Source organism: Martes martes (assembly GCF_963455335.1).
Source record: "Martes martes genome assembly, chromosome: 9".
NCBI lineage: Eukaryota > Metazoa > Chordata > Mammalia > Carnivora > Mustelidae > Martes > Martes martes.
Window position 1 is genome coordinate 138620797 of NC_137896.1, and position 17761 is coordinate 138638557.

At 62.6% G+C, this 17761-nt stretch overlaps 1 protein-coding gene across 1 annotated transcript in view; it reads right to left on the minus strand.

Annotated features, from left to right (window-relative positions):
* TPO (thyroid peroxidase) overlaps positions 1 to 16742 on the minus strand; it is a gene marked incomplete at both ends in the record, with an annotated part of 48730 nt that extends 31988 nt beyond the window's left edge. Inside the window, 4 exons of the mRNA XM_080813702.1 lie at positions 1317 to 1449; positions 3342 to 3511; positions 10610 to 10694; positions 16613 to 16742. Of these exons, the coding sequence (XP_080669828.1) occupies positions 1317 to 1449; positions 3342 to 3511; positions 10610 to 10694; positions 16613 to 16742 (518 nt within the window). The remainder of the gene's footprint in view (positions 1 to 1316; positions 1450 to 3341; positions 3512 to 10609; positions 10695 to 16612) is intronic.
* Positions 16743 to 17761: the final 1019 nt, after the last annotated feature.

Sequence of the window (17761 nt, forward strand, 5' to 3'; positions counted from 1 at the left end):
CCTCGATCTGAACAAACCGGGGTCAAACGTGCCGGGGGGCATCGCACAGAGTCTGCGAGTGGGCGGGCCCCAGGCCACGAGAGCACACACGTGTGGCGTGTGTCGCACAGACACGGCGCAGGGGCAGCCCCGAGCGGGCTGTCCGTGTGCACAGAAGACTCCCCCCCTCTGCAGCCTGGGCTTCAAGGGAAAGGCAGGGACAGAGGAGACGGGCCTGGCCGGGAGAGGGGCCAAGACAAGATTCCTGGACGGGGCTCCCCAGGACCGGGCCGGGGACGTCCTGCCCCTGCCAAAGAGACCCAGGCGGCTGAGCCGAGGGGCCCAGCCCTCCTGGGGAGGAGGCTGGAGGGGAGAGGGACGAACTCCTGGCGCAAGCAGCGGCTTCAGTGCCGGAAGGAAGTCTGGGCATCTGGGAGATCCCGCATCCCGGATGGTTTGGTTCGCTCAGGCATCACCTTCTGTCCTGAACCACAGATGAGACCCCACGCCCCTGCCTGTTGGCAGCAGCCCCCGTGAGCCCTGTGACCAGCCCCGTGACCAGCCCTGTGAGCCCCGTGACCACCACACGGCCAGCACCGTTCTGGGTCATTGTGAGATGCGCTCTGCGTTTCTGTTTCGTCCAGGACTACGGTCACCACAGGACCTAAACTTCAAACTGCGAAACTCTTTGTAACAAAAATGGGAACCAGTCCTGTTTATGCTGGACTCACTGGGCCAGGGGTCCCACTCGCCAGCTGCGGGAGGACGGGGCTATCGTGTTCCCCAACACGTGTCAGGGGGCTGGCTCAGAGCAGGAGGGAGGGAGGGAGGACGGCCATCCTGCCCCGGCCCCCACTCCGGGCACAGCCACAGCTGCGCTGCCCTCTGGGACCCGGGCGGCTGCTCTGGTGCAGACTTGCGTCATGGGTCCCGTGGCCGTCCTCCACCTGTGGCCCCACTGACATCCGGGCCCGATGGAGCCATATTCCTTGGCCCTTAGCCTTCCCAGGGTTCTGATCTCAGTTGCACCCACGGCTCCTGGGCCTTCCCGGAACCCGATTCTAGGGGATACTTTGAGGAAGGGATGCGGCAGCGTCCAAGCGACGCCCGCGGATGGCGTGGACAGGTGTCTATGGGACACCCACAGACGGGTGGGGCAGTGTCCAGGGGACACTAGTGGATCGGGTCACGTCGGGGACACACCTGCAGACAGGGGGGCAGGTGGGGGTCCAGGGTGCTCAGAGGTGGGACGAGACCCCGGCGGTCTGCAGCCTCCCGGGATGGAACGCCGCTGCCCCTGCCCCCCAAGGCGGGGCCCGTCCGGAGGACACGCCGACCTGTTGTTGCAAGCGCCCGTGATGAGCCGGTACTTGTCGGCCAGGCAGGTGTCCGGGCACTCGGGGGGCAGCATGTACGGCAGGCATCCGGACACGTTCGCGACTGTGTTCAGCACATCTTCCGGGAGGACGTCTGGGGAGGAAATCGTGTGTGAGGACGAGCCCACCCGCTGCCCTACACGGGGCAAGGCGGTCGCAGACGGCACCCGCCACGTCAGACGCGTCTGCTCCGGGGCCGGGGCTTCCTTCTCCTTCAAACCAGCGCTCTCGACAATGCCCTCGCACACCCTCCACACGAGGAAATGGGCTTTTAAAACCCATAGTTGCTGTGACCGTTCAGGAAAGCCGGTCAGCGCTCCGGGCCCCCAGAGACAGGGCACCCGCAGGGTCGCGTCCCTGACAAGCCTCCGCGCCCTGGCAGTGAGACGGGGCGGCCAGCAGAGCTCGGCCCCCGACGGGTCAGGGGTGCGGGCGGCATTCGCGCTGGAGCTCGGGGCCCGGCTCTCTGCAGCTGGACTGCTGGCTCCCTTCTCGCTCTCTCTGGGTTGGGGCCCAGAAAGCTTACGTACTTCCCTAAGACTGTTGCTGCCGGCACGCTTCCCCATGGGGTCCTAGAAGGACCCTTTGGTCACTTCTCCAAGACGATTTGTACAGGTCTTTGAGATAATGCCGTAAGGAGACCAAGGAGGGACCAGGGAGATGAGCTTCGCTAGGGGAGCCCTGGGAAGGACGCTTCCGTTTCACATGGAGAGAGAGAGAACGAGCATCCCCGTCAGCGGACGGAGCCGGAGGGTTTCATGTCGTGTCCGTGAGAGAACCACGAACACCGCGTGGTCTCACTTGCGCCAGGAATTTAAGAAACAAAACAGATGGGGCGCCGGGCGGCTCAGTCCTTAGACGACTGCCTCCAGCTCGGGTCAGGGTCCCGGGGTCCTGGGGGGGAGCGTCGGGCTCCCTGCTGGGCGGGGAGGCTGCTTCTCCCTCCCCCACTCCCCCTGCTCGTGCTCCCTCTCTCGCTGGGTCTCTCTCTAATAATAAATAAAATCTTAAAAAAAAAAAGCAGATGAACATATGGGAATGGGGGTGGGGAGAGAGAGAGGGAACCGAACCATAGGAGACTCTAAACGCTGTCGCGGAGGGAGGGGCTGCTGGAGGAGGGGTGGGGGATGGGCTCGAGGGGGGCTGGGCACCGGGCAGGCCCCTGCTTGGGGGGTGCCCAGCGTTGTCAGTGATGAATCACTAAGTTCTACTCCTGAAACCAATTTTACCGTATGTGTCACCTACGTAGAATTTAAATAAAAACTTGAAATAAATTAAAAACATAAAACTCAATAGAAGAAACAAAGGCTGAGTCGGCACGAAGTGTCTGTGGCTCTTTGGGGCAGGAACCCGGGGACCCGCGGCTTGTGACGCCGTGCTGGTAGGCCCCGGTTAGTCGGCCTCTCACAGACCCCGTCTTCTCGTTCCCCGTGCAGGGCTCTCGCACGGCCCCGAGGTCCGGCCAGCCGCGCCCCGTTTGCACCAACAGGCGGCCTTGCTCGGAGGCGGCCGCTCTGCCAGCAGCCACCGCTGTTCCCCGTTCCGAGTCCGGCAAACTGGTTCTCAGAGGCCCGGGGAAGTCACGGAGGCCACGGCCACGCAGCAGGGAGGGGCTCGCCGTCCTTGCCGGCTGCCCGGGCTGCTGCTACGGGAACGCACCCCCTCGCACAGCCCCGCGCACGGCTCCCGCCGTCCGCGCCACCCCTGCCTGCCCATCTCACCACCAGGGCACGGCGGCTCTTGGATGCCGTGACGCAGGCTGCCGGGGGCTTGAGCGGCCGCCCCTGGTTCAGTCTGGACTGCAGAGGGACTGTCACCTCCCGGGCGAACCCAGACGCATCCCACGCCTGCGGGAGCAGCGGGGACAGACCCACCGCATCTGCCTGGGAGCGAGCAGGGAGGCGAGCGAGAAGCGTTCTGCGCGGTTCCCTCCCAGCCCGGGGGCTGCCCCTGGGGCCGCGGCTAGGGGCGCCTCGGGGGGCTCACCGGTGGGCGGCCAGGGCCCCCGGAGCTCCCCGGAGACGCTCGTCCTCAGGGCCTGCACGGAAGCTTCCATGATCTCGGCCGCGCGGGAGACGGCTCGGCCGGTCGGCTCAGGGCGTTTGGAGAAAGACAGAAGCTGTGACGGAGACGGGATCCCTCTTTGGCTGAGGTCTCTACGGCCCAAGGGGAGACGTAAAGCAGGTTATTCGTCTGGGGCTGCTCTCGTAAGGAGCCAGGACTCACTTCAGCAGAGTACGTGCCCCGTGCGGGGTCGAGGACGGGCACACGCGGAGGTCGTGAGCCGGACAGGACTTGGGGGAGTTAAGCCTCGTCCGCATCGAGTTAGACGCCTGTGCGGTTCTCCCGCTGGTGAGCCTGGGGCCCTGCGCGTGCAGCCCTCTGGAGCTCCCGGGTGAGCCAGCGCTCGCGGGCTGGCCCTGCCCCCTGTCAGAGAACCGGCCCCCGCAGAGCAGGACAGGGCAACGGAGCCTTTGTGGTGGACAGGAAGCACCGTGCTGGGTCCCCAGCGCCCTGCGTCCCCGGCCTCTCGCATCCCAGCAGCTCCAGCCCTAGGGGATCCGCCCTGCCCCCTGCCATGACACTTTGGGGCCAGTGCCCTGGGGCTGGGGGTCCGAACTGGCCTCCGCCTGGGCGGGCCTGCAGAGTGGACCCCCGCGGCCTCGGGCAGAGCTGGCAGGAAGCCCCCCCGGCCGCCCTGAGATGTGCGGCTCATGACGCTGGCGACTTGGCGGAATCAGCCAAGCTCCTGCCACCAGCTGCGACCCCGCGGGCCACCACGTGTCAGTAAGAAGCCCGAATGTGCACCGAGCGAAAGGGGCGGCGGGTGCTGTGCCAAGAACCACTCACCTCAGGCTGTCACCCATGAAAACCTGGGCTGCCAAAGGCCATAATTACGCTCAGTTTACAACACTCCCTCATCGAGAGCCGAGTAGCTGGCATCGGGGGCACAGCCAGTGACAGACACGCAGACACAGCAGAGTGAACCTGACGTCCACACCGACGTGCGTGGCCTAGAACTTCCATAAAGAGCTCTGGATGTCACAGCCGCCTTATGCGCGTGACACCAGGTCACTGCGAAGTTTTCTTTCAAGATTTTATTTATTCATTTGACAGAGAGAGACACAGAGAGAGAGAGAGCACAAGCAGGGGCAGTGGGAGAGGGGGAAGCAAGCTGCCCGCCGAGCAGGGAGCCTGATGCGGGGCTCAATCCCAGGACCCCGGGATCACGACCTGAGCTGAAGGCAGAGGCTTTAACCCACTGAGCCCCCTAGGTGTCCCCGTCGTGAACTTTTGGTAGAAGCTGACACACCAGCCGGCAGAGACACGGGACCCCGGCCCCAGACACGGGCCACCGCAGTGCCAGCCGCGGCCTTTCTGGGGCTCCCTGAGACTGTGCGGGCAGGAGAACAGTCCCCCAAAGAAGTCCGTGTCCGAATCCCCGGAGCCGTGCGCAGGCCTGGCTGCATGGTGAGGGCATTTGGCTGCAGGCAGGACTGGGACAGCTAACAGCGGAGGCTAAGAGGGGCTGTTCCCGAGCCCTCCAGGCGGCCACACAACCACCGGGTCTTACGAGGGGAGGAGGAGGATGGGGAGGACAGGAGAAGTGGTCAGAGATCTGTCGCCGCCTGAAGACAGGGGAAAGCCCGCCAGGCAACACGGGCACCTCTGGAGCTGGGAGGGAGGAGAAAGGGAGGTTTCCCGGAGTCTCGGGAGGACCGCTGTCCCCGGACGGCGACTCTGGCAAGGTCCGTGCTGGCCCGTGACCCCTGATGGTGTGACGAACCATGGGTGCTGCGTTAAGCGGCTGGGTTTGGGGCCACGTGTTCCAGCAGCCCTCGGAGGCGAGTACTCCGCTCTTCACGGAGGCCCTGGGGCCCGTGTGGTGGCCTCGGAACAGGGGAGCAGGCCCCCCAGGAGCCCTCCTCTGTCACTTCAACAGGGAGCAAACCCTTCCCCTCTGTGCGGGGAGGCGCTCTAGCTTCCGCTTTGCCAACGTCCTTGGAACGTTGTCTGCAGTAAAGGCAGCTGGTGCCTCTTCTTGCCCTGTTTACAGCCAACAGATGAGCCAGTGAGCAGAGCCTCCGGGGGCCCAGACCTCCTGCATCGTGGTCTCCGGGCCGCAGCCTGGGGCCTGGACATCCCAGCACGAACTACTGAGGTGAAGCCCGAGGCCGCAGACCTCAGGGACACGGCCACATGAGGGGCCACGTCCCCACGGGCGCGGAGGCTGGGTCCGGCACTGGCAGAGTGGGCCACGCCGGCCGCCGTCCAAAGCGGTAAACGTCACGTCCGCCTCTGCCTGTCAGCCCGCGGAGCCTGTTCGTGCCTCCCACGTGTGTGCAGAGGTGACACGAGTCAGTGTCCGCGTGGCTCTTTAAGCAGGTCTGGACCCCAGACGCGACATCAGTACACGGTATTCAGTGTGGCTACGATCGGCAGTGCCTACCCAGGACTCGGACTTGTGGAATCATGTCTCTAAACACCGTAAACGACTCCCTCCGTCTTCTGGTGTGTGGGGAGCCGCGCAGGCGTCCCGAGCACTGACCCAGCAGGCATGAGCCGCCGAGCACGAGGCCACACTTCTTCCCTCGAGGATGGGAGACCATCGCAGTCCCCCAGAAGAGCGGACACGACGGCTCTAAGTGCGCACAACCATCTCGTTTCTCTCGCTCATGGAGAAGGTGCAAGGGGGCTCCTGGTCTCCCCTTCAGAGAGCGAGGAACAGGCCTACGCCCGCGGCCAGACTCATGCGACCTGGTGGCCCAGCCTGCCAGTTCGGGGGCAAACAGACACCGTCACTGCAGATTCATGCCCAAGAAACACACTCTGCTCCAGGAAAAACGTTTACATGCAGAAACCAGGGTGGTCACTGCGAGAAGAGCCATGAAGGTGTCCGGTAGAGGCGAGCAGGGGAGGGGATGCCCCGAGGCTGAGCCCCCAGTCCTCCAGGGGAATGAGGGAGACAGAGCTGCGGTTGAGGACCACCCTGGGGTGGGGGGCTCTGTATCCTGAGCTTGGGGCCGGCAGGCCAGGAGCCCCAGGTGCGAGCAGGCGCTCGTCTCCTCCCCCTGTGCCCCAGGGTTACCCCTGGGAGCATCAGGACACACACGCCCTGTCCCCCATGAGGAAAGGCCCCCACGAGTTTCCCACACAGACCTGGTCCCTCCACGAGAGACCGCACCCCTGCATCCCAGCTCGGCCCAGCCCAGAGAGGCCCCGTAGTGTCCGGTCCCCCAACAACACGGCGGCCTCGACTCCAGCTCCCTGGGGTCCGACACAGGCCAGTGGGGCTCCCTGCCGGGAAGGATGTGACGCAGCCGCACCGCCTCCACACCCCAGGCTCTGCACGTCCCAGGAGCTGTCAGAGGGAGTCCTTCTAAGGACTTTATTTACACCTCGTGATGCTGTGTGCATAGGTGTGCACGCACACGTGTGCTCATTCGATGGTGCGTACACGCACACGTGCAGTGACGGCAGCCCAGAGCTCACTGACAGAAGCGAGACAAAGCCCTGGGAGTCTTTGTAGTGAGCAGGTTGACGAGACACGTCCTCACATCCAGACCGGGGCTGGCCCAGCTTGGAGCTGGGAGGACACCAGACCCTGCTCCTGCCCCTCCCTGCCCTGGGCTCCTGCGGCCACGGTGCCCTGCCATGGCCCAGACGTGCCTTGGCTGGTGGCAGACCGTCTCGTGCTCCCCACGGAGGGGCGTCCCCAGCAGAGAGCTCCTCCAGGGCCCAGGTTGCTCATAGCTCACCGTGGGGACTCCAGCCCAGGGGGCTTCCCCGGGCCTCCTGCGGACCAGGGCACCCCAAGGCACCAAGGCGAGGCTGTGCGGCCCACTCCTCCATCGGGGTCCTGTCTGCCGGTTGTCGCACCAGGCACTGTGGCTGTGAATGGGAATTCTCTCTGGACTCTTCCCTGCGTGCCCTGGCTCTAGGGGGCTGCATCTCCAAACGCCTGCCTCCCCTGCCCCAGCATGGTCTCCAGGTGGGTGGTCCCTCGTCCGGGAACCCGTGTGTCGGGCTGGCAGCTCTGGCCATGGCAGGCTGGTGATGGCTGCAGGCAGAGCTGCCGGCCCGGGTCCCTCTGGGCACATGGGCTTCTCCCCACAGAGAGACTTTCAATGCAGCCACCTTCCCCCTGGAGCCACTTCGTGAGGACGGCGGGGATCCCTGCACGGCTCACGGTCCACACCACCGGCCACGGCTGCAGGTCGTCCCGAGGCCTCAGCTCTAGGTCAGTGACAGAAGATCTGATTCTGAGCTCAGACGGGAAGGTGGGCTCTCGCCGGCTCCGCGTCCTCTGTGTGATGACGGCCTCGCGGCCCGTCCGGGTTCCACCGTCCCCCTGGTGCCCAGGACACAGAAGCATCTGCTCCTGATGTCACCAAGTGTCCTCGGTCCTCTCTGCGCCGGGCACCACCAGAACCGTCTTTACATCCGCAGCGGACGGGACCAAGGGCGGGTGCTGACGGGGGGCTATTTCGGTTGAGCGACTGCCTTTGGCTCGGGTCATGGTGTCAAGGTCCTGGGATCAAGCCCCGCATCGGGCTCTCCGCTTGGCTTCTCCCTCTCCCCCTGCTTGTGCTCACTCTGTCTCTCTCTCAAATAAATAAGTAAAATATTTAAGAAACAAAGAAATGTAATAATTCTTTCTATGATTAGTAAGCAAATAGCAACTGGCTCATTAGTTCATTAATCCTAAATGAGACACAATTACACGTAAGGGGAACAGATCTTAGCATTTCCGGGGGGAGGGCGGCTTGGGACGTGAGGTCAGGAGCTCACGGGCCTGGCGGATCCACGAGGGAGGCTGCTGGGAGGCGGGGCGGCAACCACCAGGCCCGGACGGGCACGAGCTTCGTGGTGCCCGCCAGCCTGCGCCCCAAGGCCCGGCACGCGGCTTACTTCTCCGGCCTGCAGCCCAGCGCCCGCCCCTGCCCTGCCCCGTCCTGGGGGACCCACGGCGGCTGCGTGCCTCCACTGGTCAGCGTCCTCTCCGGCGAGCGAGGAAGGCCGCGGGCTCGGCCCCGTAAGCACCGCCCACCCCCAGAGCACATCTCCGGGCCCTCCGGAGGCTGCGTCTCCCGGATTCAAACCCTAAGGACCTCAAGTCAACCGTGAGTTTGCTTTGCAGCCTCCGTTCCTCCTTGTGCGATGCTGGTCTTCGAAGGTCTCTTGAAGAAACTTCTAGAAACAACCTCAGAAGACCTCACCGATGACCTTCTTGATTGGCGCTCTTGATTTTGCGTTTCCACGCACCATCACCACAAAAGCAAGGGGGTGAAAACCATCTGCAGCCTCGTTTCCGGTGCGCGGGGCTGGGGTTCTGCGCGAGGAGACTCACCAGGGCTGAGGCGCGACGACTTCCTTCACCGCTTTTGCTCCTCGTGAGCCCGGAGCCCCGGGGCCCTGACAAGGGCAGTTAAGCCCGAGGACCCCGTTTCTTTGTCCTCAGAGTTCATCGTCGGGAGGAGACTCAGGCCAGCCTCAGCTCGCCGACAGACCCGTGGACGAGACTGCCGGGTTGGGGGCCCTGAGAGGGCAGACACCCTCCCCTCCCCGGGTGACACCGTGGCTGAGGACAGAGGTCAGCTCAGAATCCAGGGAGAAGCCCGTGCGTCCCGAGGAAGCCCTCGAGGGACCTGGTCTGCGCTGCAGGGAGGATGCCACGCGCAGGGCCACACCCGCAGCCCAGAGTCATGGGGGCGGCCGCCGACCCCGGGGAGCAGGATGGGGACAAACGGATGCGATCCCAGCCCTGTGGCTCAGATCCACTGTCTGACCGCGGTCCCTGGAAGGACGGGGTCGTGGAAAAGTTTGCAAGACGCCAGTGTGACATCTGCATGGGGGCAGATACTACCGGGGGACAGTCTCCACGGCTCTGGGTTATTTCTCGACACCTCGCGAGACAAAGGGCGTTGACTGTCTTTGCTCCCGCCCACCCTCAAGGATGCTTTGAAAGGGGCCGCTCTGAGGGGCGCCTGGCGGGCTGTCAGCAGAGCCCCCACTCTCGTTCTCAGGGTCCCGAGTCCAAGCCCCACAGTGGGCATGGAGTCTGCTTAGAAAGGGGCAGCGTGGGAGGCAGAAGTGGCGTCTCCCTCCGTAGAACGGCCCTAGGGCCCACACAGCACGGACGCCCTCCTTTCCAGGGCAAAAGACAGGGGCGCGGACCCTCCCTACCACCGGCGTGGGTCCCGTGCCCCCACGGCCAGTGTGCCCAGCGGCGGGGCCGGGAAGGGACAGGAGCTTTAGACGACGGGACCACAGGCGTAGGGGGACGTCCCCTGGGACTCCGGACGCTGCCTCCGCGGTAGGCACGAAGAAGCCGACTGGGAAAGCACCGTCAGAGGGAGCGACGGTAAGACTGCGTGACTGCGCCCACCGCCATTCCAGGAGAGAAGGACCCCGCGGTGGCCGCCGAGGAGCAGGGCCTGGACCCCGGGCCCCCACGCGGCCCGTCCACAGCAGCGGGGCGAGCGGACCAGCCACGCTCTGCGGTGCACGGCCCGCAGGAAGCCTCCCTGGCAAGCGGACCGAGGACGGGTCTGTTGTACATACAAAGTGTGGGTCCGCGAGTGCATGGGTGGGTGACGCCCCGCAGGGCATCCAGGGGCAGGGAAGGGCAGGTATCGCCCTGGGCCCGGGTCTCTGCTGATCTGGCTCCCGGGACCACATGTGGACGCCATGGTCCCCAGCGAGAGCGTCTGTAACCATTAGTCAGCCACCAACGAGATGAGCTTGTGAGGACAAAACCGGCTCTTTAGCTATTTTGTTTGCTTTACAAACATCTCATGTGAAACCATAATGTCCTCAATACTGAGGTCAATTATGTATTAAAACCAAGGGGTTTCTTATGACTGAAACCAGCAGGATGGGTGGGCTTGTCCCACACCGAACGTCTGTGTCCCGCAGTGTCCTCTGCCCCCGCTCTGGTCTTGGCTTCTCCCTCGTGCCCCCAGATGAGTAGCCCCCTCTCCCGGGCCCCCCGTCCACCGCTGGGACCCCACCCCTGCTGCCGAGACTGCAGAGCCTCGTCTTGGCGATTACCGTGGTTTGCTCCGGGCTTCCCTAGAGACAGAGTTTGGGACTGAATACCGGTTCTTTCGGGATCTTGCCCTAGAAACCAGGAAAGTGAGTGAACGCACGGGAGTTCCCGATTGCTAAGGCGGAGATGGAGAGGCCGGTGGCGAGGCCCAGGCACCGTCCCCTAGTGACCTGCCCTCCCGTGTCCCCCGCAGAAAGCCTACCTCTTCACGGTGTGGTAGATGGCGCGATCCACCATGCGTCTGGTCTCCTCCACGATGCTGATGACAGGAGGGTCTCCGCTCTGCCCTGTGGAACAACGGACAGCACGGTGAACTCTGTCCGAGAGCAGACACCTCTGCCAGGCTCAGCGTCCTCCAAGGGCAGCGCGAGGCAGCGACAAGCCCACGGCTCCTGGGCCCCGTCTGGGGGGTCCCGGCCGGCTCCCCTGTGGGCCTTGTTTCCACATCTCACGGCAGGCACGAGCCCCCCCACCACTCCGAGAGCTGCCCACGCAAACAAGGAGCACAGGGACCCGCCCGCCCCCACCGCCTCCCTGCGCAGTCTCGCTCCCCCTGGCCCAGACCCCCTCCGTGACTGCAAGGAGCAGAGTCCTCTGTTCCCTAACCAGGACGCAGAAGCCCGTAAACTTTCCTCATTTTACGTTGTGCACTTACCAAAGGACACATTACTGAAATGTGCCGGCAGTCTCCAATGATAAGACTTGCGTTTAATTTTATTTCATGCTTGAAATGCTTCACAGGTCCTATGTTCACCTCCCTCGAAATTCGTGCGCGGAAGCCTCACCCAGCGGGACGATGTGAGCACAGTCACAGGCGGACCCCGTGGTGGGATGAGTAAGGCGGGCCGAGGGCCCCGCCGGCGGGACACAGCCCGGTGCGTCTGCCAGCCGCCTTACCCGATGTGAAACGCGGGGCTCCGGATCTGCACCTGCGGCGGCCGGAGCGTGAGATGCGTTCGTCTCCTGCGTGCACGCCAGCCGGTCGGGGCGGCTTGTTAGAGCGGCCCAGACTAGCCCACAACCCAAGATTGCGTTTCTGGGTTCAGATGTGAGGCTCCAAACAAATAACGTAAAGTGGGCAAGTGCTTCGAGGGGCGCCCAGGTAGCTTCTGTTACTAACGAATCTGGCATAATCAGTACTTCATGAAAGGAAATGCATAATTTGCGAAAGTAAATAGACTACCAGAATACTTTCAAACACATACACCTCTGTAGGAATTAAACTGTTTAGGATGGAAATGTCTACACTTAGGAGGAGGTGGACACAAGATACCCCAGAAAATCTACTGACGCAGTGAGTACTCTTGACGGCTCTCTTCTGTCCTTCTTTTTTTAATTATTATTATAGTCTCTTTACTTTGTTATTTGAGCATATAGACACACAATGTTACATCAGATTCTGATATACAACATAGTGATTCATTGTCTCTGTAAGTTTTGCTGTTTTTTTTTCTATTTCTTTTCAGCGTAATAAAATTCATTGTTTATACACCACACCCAGTGCTCCATGCAATCCGTGCACTCCCCAATACCCACCACCTGGTTCCTCCGACCTCCCACCCCCCCCCCCGCCCCTTCAAAACCCTCAGGTTGTTTTTCAGAGTCCACAGTCTCTCCTGGTTCACCTCCCCTTCCAATTTCCCTCAACTCCCTTCTCCTCTCCATCTCCCCATGTCCTCCATGTTAGTCCTTATGCTCCACAAGTAAGTGAAACCATATGATACTTGACTCTCTCTGCTTGACTTATTTCACTCAGCATCATCTCTTCCAGTCCCGTCCATGTTGCTACAAAAGTTGGGTATTCATCCTTTCTGATGGAGGCATCATACTCCATAATGTATACGGACCACATCTTCCTTATCCATCCGTCCGTCGAAGGGCATCTTGGTTCTTTCCACAGTTTGGCGACCGTGGCCATTGCTGCTATAAACATTGGGGTACAGATGGCCATTCTGTTCACTCCATTTGTATCTTTGGGGTAAATACCCAGTAGTGCAATTGCAGGGTCATAGGGAAGCTCTATTTTTAATTTCCTGAGGAATCTCCACACTGTTCTCCACAGTGGCTGCACCAACTTGCATTCCCACCAACAGCGTAAGAGGGTTCCCCTTTCTCCACATCCTCTCCAACACATGTTGTTTCCTGTCTTGCTAATTTTGGCCATTCTAACTGGTGTAAGGTGGTATCTCAATGTGGTTTTAATTTGAATCTCCCTGATGGCTAGTGATGATGAACATTTTTTCATGTGTCTGATAGCCAATTGTATGTCTTCATTGGAGAAGTGTCTGTCCATATCTTCTGCCCATTTTTTGATACGATTATCTGTTTTGTGTGTGTTGAGTTTGAGGAGATCTTTATAGATCCTGGATATCAGCCCTTTGTCTGTACTGTCATTTGCAAATATCTTCTCCCATTCCGTGGGTTGCCTCTTTGTTTTGTTGACTGTTTCTTTTGCTGTGCAGAAGCTTTTGATCTTGATGAAGTCCCAAAAGTTCATTTTTGCTTTTGTTTCCTTTGCCTTTGGAGACATGTCTTGAAAGAAGTTGCTGTGGCTGATCCTCTTCTGTCCTTTTTTGTCCTAAATCTTCACTAATGACCCCGTTGCAGGAAGAACCAGTCTCTGAGCTGGGAGGGGCATCTATGCGGCCCAAGACCACAGATGCCGGAGGTATCTCCCGGGTCCAGGGGGGCAGAGCCCAGCACAGACACCCTCACGTGCCCTCTCCAGCCCCCCGCACCCCCCACGGCCTCTGAGTGTGTTATGGGAAAGACACAATTCTGTGCACCATCCTGGGACTCTGGGAGACGGGACTGGCCAGTGAGCACTGGGGGACCTCCATCCACAAGGGCCTGGGGAGCATACCGCGGGGCAGGTGCTGCTCTGCTGGGGCCCAGGCCGCCGAGCTCAGGGGTTCTCACTGTGGGATGTGAACAAGGGGCCGCAGGAAGGAGGCGGAGACCCGCACAATAGGCAGGGGCTCCAAGGACCACGCTGGGCTTGCAGGGTCTCTCCCGGACCCGCAAGGACGGGGACAGGCCACGAAAGCAGGGACACAGGGCACATGTGAGTCCAAACCGCACGACCCGTGTTCTTACCCCCGAAGCCAGCACTGCCCTCCCTCGCTGAGGCAGCATGGCCCTGCTCACGGACTCTGTGCCCTGAGGTGACTGGCAGGGCTCTGGACACAGGCCACCATGGAGCCCATCTGAAGCTGGCCCCGCACTCAACACCGGGCAGATGCTGGGCAGCTGAGATCTCCACTCCCAGCCGGTCCACCCCAAGGGGCCTCACACCCAGGGTCACAAGCCCTAGGCCGGCACCTGCCGAAGGTTGCCCCAAGGAGGTTCCAGGACCCCCTCCTCAGCTCCTTAGCTGTCCGGAGGGGCGCAGGGAGCTCAGGGAAGCACGGCCTTTACTGGTTCACTCAAGGGTGCAGACCAGTAGCTCGAAGGAGAGACGTGTGGGGCGAGGCCCACAACAAACACGCATCTGTCCTCGTGGCTTGTGGGGCCGGCTCCGTGGCACGTGGGGAACTTCGGGCTCCCCAGCCCGAAGCTCTCGGAACCAGCGCTTCTGGGCTTTTACGGAGGCGTCGTCATGGAGGCAGAGAGGCAGAGACCCCGGCTGTGGGCATCTGATCACCCTCCCGGCCCCCCTCTTGTCCAGAGGCCGGGCTGGGCACCCCGGATAATCCCACCCTCCGGTCCCACGGCGCGTGAGCACACACTTGTGAAAGAGCCGCACGTCCGCTGTCTCCGAAGAGCCCTCGTTCGACACACGAACCCGGAGTCTTCCTCTCCTGGGGCCGCAAACCGCGCGGGCCCCGGGGTCACTGCAGATGGACCGTGGAGCTGGTTTGCTCGGAGCTCTGTGTTGGGATCCTGACGTGCCTGACCCTTTGCCAAAACCCGGTCACCAGGAGTGAAGTCAGCCAGTGTTCCTGGCTCAGTGCATCCCCGCCCGGCTGGGCCCAGACGTCCGGGTCTGCAGGCCGGTCTCTGCTTCCCACGGTGGTCTTTCGGCAGCGGCTGGAACTTGTGGGAACCTTTGCCGTAAGGACGCCTGTGCGTCAGTCTCGGCTTTGCACAAACAGTGCACACGCGTCCCCTCCGTGCTGACGAGCACACGGCTTCCGTGAGGACCTCAGGCTCCGCAGAAGGGCCTCAGCCTTGCTCTCGTAGACCCACACGGCCACGCGCACATCTGTCCGCAAACACGGCCAGCTCCTTCCTACCCAGAACCTCCGGCTGTCCCCGTTTGCTCCTCCCTGAGCTGAGCCGCCGGACGCTACTCTGGAGCTTCTCCTGAGCCGGACTCGAGCGGCACGGACACGCAGGGCGCCCTGGCCCTGCTCCCACCCCCACCGGACCACTGCAGGCCACAGCCTGACCGTCAGGTGTGCACGTCCAGGACCTACGGGTGTCCTTGACTGTGCCCCATCCGGTCTCCAGTCTGGTGTGTGGGGCTTCACGGAAGGACCCGAAAGGATAGTGAGCTTGGACACAGCTGTACCTCGGGCTCCTGGGGCCCTCCCGGGGGTGACCGGGCCCTGGATGCAGGCCTCTGGGGCCCTCCTAGGGCCAAACCTAGACCGGACACGCCGGGGTGAGGGCCCAGCAGCGAGCCCGCCGGCAGCCTCACCTCCCGGCTGCCAGCTCCACGAAGCCCCCAGCGCCGTGATGAGAACGCAAATCCCTGAGAACACAGAGCGGCATCGCGAGTTGAACTGGGGGCCGTGAAACGTGACCCGTGACAGTGATCTTTTGGCGGAACTACGGTGAGCTGGTGGTCGGCCGGGAAAACACTGTCCTCTATCAATGAACGTGAGATTAGACACAGTGAGAGAAATATTCTCCAAATAAGTAATTTGTAAACGATTAACAAGTCAGCCTCAAAATGCTCCCGTTGACCCTAAAACGCCCGCGACGCGGCATCAACAGCCACGGATAAAACTGACGGGATGCGTCCTCGTGCGCGATCGGGGGGCCGGCTCCGCGTCCCAGCAGGCGCCCGTCGAGCCCTCCGACGGGCGGTGGCGTGCGGGGCTCCAGTGAAGCAGCAGAGATCACGTGCCCCGAGTGTGTGGACTGTGACTTCCACATCTGACGTGGGTGTGACGGTGTGTGGGCACCTCCGACCCATGACAACTCGGCCACCATAGCCACGTGACTCCTAACTCGTGTCACTATGGTTTTACGCAGGTGGGGCCTTAATGACTGTCAGCTAGAAGGACAGATTAGTGAATCCAGGACAGCCGCCGGACAGCACAGGGACCGCGGGCTCACATGGGTGAGACGAGCCCCCCTTCCCCGCGGCGCCTGAAACACGCGTCTGGTGTCCCTTCCTGCTGTCGTCCAGACGCAGGGCACTCGGCACGGCGTGGCGTGTCGGGGGTCCCCGTGACGGACGTCCCAGCTCCTGCGCGTGGCAGGCGTGGCGAGGGAAGGGGCACGTGCGGACCCCTGTTCTCCGAGCCCAGCACTCGCCTCAGGCTTCCCGCTGCCTGGGACGCGTTAGGCGCTTTCTTAGGGTCACGGGGGTCTGTGAGGGACGTTGGTGCGACTTTCCACGAGGTCACGAAGCCCCGAGTCCAGAGGAAGTGGGAGAAGCGGGGCCCGGCATGGGCGGACGGGGGCTGTCAGCGCGAGGGCCCTCCCACCCCGCGGAGTCTGTAGACAGCCCCGCCGGGCTGCGGGGACGCAGGAGCCCTCTGGGGACGGTGTGTGTCCCCGGGGGGCAGCCAGAGGCACCTCTGACATTCTGCTCAAGGCAAATGCTTTCAACGTATTTGGTGCCTTTTCTTTCTTTCTCTTTCTTTTTTTTTTTTAGCCAAACAGATGCAGAGCTTGAGGCGTGGCCATTGCCAGCACCCGACCCGCTCCCGACCACGCTTGACACTGCAGCACCCCGTGTCCCAGACACACACCATGCCCGGAAAAAGGAACCAGTGATTTCTCCCAAAGACAGTTTTTTCAAATAGTCAAGCAGGTGAATGGAGAGTTTCGTGGGTCGAGACCCCGAGTTACTCTTCAGACAGGACCGAGGTGCGATCTGTCCACCCTCCAGAACCACGGCTCCCTTCCCGGGACGCAGGAGGAAACACGGCCCGCACCTCACCCGGCTCTCAGGGCCGCCACGCCGCTGCTTCCGTGGCTGTGGACAGTGGCTCCCTGAGGCCGGAGACGGTGTTGACTCGTTACTCACCCCACAGGAGGTCCGGGCCTCTCAGGAGGAAGGGGAAGAGGCCGTGGGCGCAGGCCGCCGCCAGCGTGACGCCCAGGACGGCGAGCGCTCTCCTTCGGACGGCGGAACCGGCGGAGAAGAAGCGGCCCATCAGGGCGACGTCCGCACGAGCTGCTTCTCTGGGACCTTGTGAGCTGGCCACTCTGTCATCGGGCTCTTCACTCCACGTCCAGCACCGCGCTCAGCGTCCCCCCAGCTGGGTCTGAGGCCCAAAGACTCCGACCTGCCTCCCGGACGGCGGCTGCCGCCCTATAAACCCTCCTGCACTTCCGTGCCCGCTCGAGCGTCAGCGGCCCGGCGGCTCCCACGCCCTTGGGTTGGCGCCAGGCCCCGGGATGCGTCACGAGCAAGCGTCCCCTGTCCAGGTCCTCACGGGCGGAGCCCCCGCCCCCGCCAGGAAGAAGGAGAAGACGTGTGTGTTGAGGGGAAAGAAGCTACAGTCACCCCCTCCTCTCCTTCCCTTCTAGAAAAGGACCTCGACCTTCAGAGGCCGACCACATGCTGGTCCCGGTGGGCCCCCGGGGCCCGGCTGCTGGAGCCGTTATTCCCTCCTGCCTAGATGGTGAACAGGCGCCTGTCCCGGGGTCTGGCGAGTAAGGTGTGTGCAGGAGGCAGAGCTCCCCACGCCGACCCCGGCGGGTCTGCATCGCGAGCCAGAGATGGGCACGGGGCTCCCTGCGGACGCCGAGGGAGGGAGGGTTTCCGTGGGTGGCCTCCTCCGAGGCTGTGCGTCTCGGCAGGAAGGTGGTCAGCCCCGCACGAGTCCGCAGCGGCTCTCTGGCTGGCGAGGACGCCGCTGTCCAGCCTTCCGTCCCGGCTGCCTTGCGGAGGTGCAGGCGCGGTCTCCCGTCCGAGCCTCCCGGGCTTCTGCGGCGTGGAAACGGCCTCCTTTCTCCTTCCTTCTCTTCTTTCGCATTCGCTCCGGCAGGACCGCGCCTTCTCCAGGGGAGTGGCCCCCACGCCCCTCCCCACGCCCTCCTCCCCCGCTAAGGAGAAAACAGGCAAGAAGCTCCAAGAGAGACAAGGAAAGTCCTGGCGGAACGTGAAGCAGATGTGGGAAGTGGTGGGGGTTACAGCAGGGATGAGTGAGGAGGGGCCCCGTCCCGGGAT